Source organism: Scomber japonicus, chromosome 12, assembly GCF_027409825.1.
Source record: "Scomber japonicus isolate fScoJap1 chromosome 12, fScoJap1.pri, whole genome shotgun sequence".
NCBI classification, from domain to species: Eukaryota; Metazoa; Chordata; class Actinopteri; order Scombriformes; family Scombridae; genus Scomber; species Scomber japonicus.
Window position 1 is genome coordinate 26,919,653 of NC_070589.1, and position 2,713 is coordinate 26,922,365.

General features: G+C 38.6%; 1 protein-coding gene across 1 annotated transcript; it reads left to right on the top strand.

Annotated features, from left to right (window-relative positions):
• The first annotated feature begins 225 nt into the window (after positions 1-225).
• LOC128369717 (epimerase family protein SDR39U1-like) lies at positions 226-870 on the top strand. Its single transcript, XM_053330795.1, has one exon. It carries the CDS (start codon positions 226-228, stop codon positions 622-624), a length of 399 nt encoding a protein of 132 aa, XP_053186770.1. The 3' UTR covers positions 625-870.
• The last annotated feature ends 1,843 nt before the right edge of the window (positions 871-2,713 follow it).

A 2,713-nucleotide genomic window follows, 5' to 3' on the forward strand; every position in this document is an offset into this window, starting at 1 on the left:
AAGAAATGGTAAATGGTAAATCCTTTTTTCCTCCTTTATTCCCATCCACCTCATTTACACACATTTAAAAAGTGCAGTGGATGAGAAGAAAATGGAAGATTGATTACAACAAGTATCCACAACAACAAAAAAGTAAAACTAAATATATCAGTAAACTTTTATATCTTCATTGTCTGTCATTAAAAAGAAAAAGCAGGGGGGAGTGTTGGGTCGTGACGGTGTGCCATGAAGCAAATGCTGCTGCCCTTCTGGCTCGGCCTCGGGGGCACCCTGGGGTCCGGGACACAGCCTTTCCCCTGGATCCACGTCTCAGATTTAGCAGGGATCATCGCCCACGCCCTGGAGCCCCCTGCAGACACCCCCTCCCCTTCAGCACAGGTGTTAAACGGAGTTGCACCCGCCCTGAACACCAACTATGAGTTCACTAAAGAACTGGGACGGCTCCTGAGGCGGCCCACTATATTTCCTGTACCCGGCTTCGTTATGAATGCATTGTTGGGCTCGGAGAGGACTGTGGTCCTCACACAGGGCCAGAAAGTAATACCCAAGAGGACTTTAGAGGCCGGATTTCAGTACAAGTATCCAGACTTGACCTCGGCCCTGAAAGAGATCGTTGGGAGTTAACAGATGTTGAAATAATGTGACTTAAAATTTACTGTAATTATGTTTTTCTGTGTTACAAGAATATAAACGACAATGATAAATCAAATCCATCTACTGGTTGATGATATAAGTCCCAGATTTCTCAGATATTAATGAGTGTTTCATATCATATAAAACCAGTTTCTGAATTGGGTTTTAAAACCTGCAGATGTTTTTCACTGAAGGTCTTTTCATACTTAGCTTTAAAATAAATCTGAGCACCAGATATGCAACAAACAAGGTGTGATGGCATCCTTGCATACATTTAGTATCACATTGTACAAGCTGACTCAACAAGGACTTAATAGTTTTGAAGTCTATATCAGGGTAGTCCACTTCTCTCGCTGTATGGTGAATCACAGATGTGGATTTTCTTCTGTTTAGGGACGAGTTCACAATTTTTCAAGTCTTAAACAACATTCAGGAGCCAAAAATGAACATTGAAACAGCTTTTTCTTGCTGTAATCATGCCTGCTGTTCATATTGACCATTAGAAGATCCCTTCATAATGCACTTATAATGTACATGATGGAGGACTAAATCCACAAGAATGTATTTAAATCAAGTAGATATCTTTATCTCCTAAGTTGCAGTCTTTTTAAGTGCCAAAGTCCCTCTTTTTGTTACTATACTTCCACCACAGCTCAACAGGGAAACTGTCAAAACACAAGGAAATGGCAAAAATGTGTCTTTCATATGATCTCAACCTTAGAGCACCACCTTTATGAAGTTAGCTTTTGTATTCTGGTTCTATACCTGATTGAAATCCTGTTATCTGTTTGCCTGTGTTGTTAATTTCATGTTATCTATTTAAAAAAAAAAAAATTAATCACAAATAGCCATTATTTTTTTTATTTTTTATGCTTATTCATATTTTTAGTCCAATTTTTAGATGTGTTCAGCTGTACCCATAGACATATACAGTATACGTGAATAAGTGTCTATGGTTGTACCCCCCAAAAAACAGCAGAGGGCGCCCTGCTCCTCTCTGATTGTCTCTGCCCTCAAGGACAAAGGTTTCGCCTTCAGACAGCTGGAATTGTTTTGTTAAAGGATTGTGAAACACATATACATATATAAAATATAACACCAGACACACAGACAGTCATTATGAGCCACAGAAAGTTATGGGGTTTTAATTTCTCTTCACATATTAGTAAATTACGTCCAGGTCACCTTTTTTGGGGGGGGGGGGGGGTTGACCTTAAACAATTGTTAACCCTCAGCCTGCCTTGAAAATACCCGATCATATTTATCAAGGTTTTTTTTGTCTTTTTCCTCAGACATTATGATAAAGAGTAACGTTTAAACAGTGATGACTGACTCAGGCAATACTGTCAAAATATGCTCAATAATACTAGACTATTAATAAAATCAAACATTTGGTTCATTTCAGAGCAAAATTATAAACAATTTGCAGACTTCAGACAGACTTTTCACAGCTCATTGTTCACTGGGTTGGATTACCTATCAGGATCATTGATTACAGTTAATGATCAGGATGGACAGTTGTGCTGTCATCACCGGTTGAAAAGACACAGAAAAGTAATAACTTATCTTATAAAAGTACAAATTTATTTACAATATATACATATTATAAACTGTACACTAGGAAATATCATTCATTGCATAAATAAGATTTTAGGAAACCTTCCAAGTCATTAGCACAATAAGCTGCAGTGGACAGCCGTGTTGCCTGGAAACAGTCTTCAACAGCTCAGGCTGAACTTCATCATGCAGGTCAGCTGGCAGCATGAAGCTCGGTGGTCTCTCAAAACTCTCAATAACAAACAAACAGCTGAATCTTTGACTATCAGACAGGCGAGGTTTCTTCGCTCAGATAAAACCGGTGAATGTTGCTTTTAACGAAGCAAGAAGATGAGTCACATGACGATAAATGGAGGCAGACACACTGCTCAGAAGGTGACTGTTCAGATGTCTTTGGAAGTAATTTTTCTAAAACCGTCATTGTTTGTTACTTTTTTGTGGCAAAAATGGAGCATCCAGAACAAACATGTACATTGAAACATTATTAACAATATTATTTATATCCACCCTGGCAGAAAAGGGG

Excerpts from the sequence above, each read along its gene's own strand:
- LOC128369717 (XM_053330795.1), top strand. The coding sequence starts at position 226 with ATGAAGCAAATGCTGCTGCCCTTCTGGCTCGGCCTCGGGGGCACCCTG.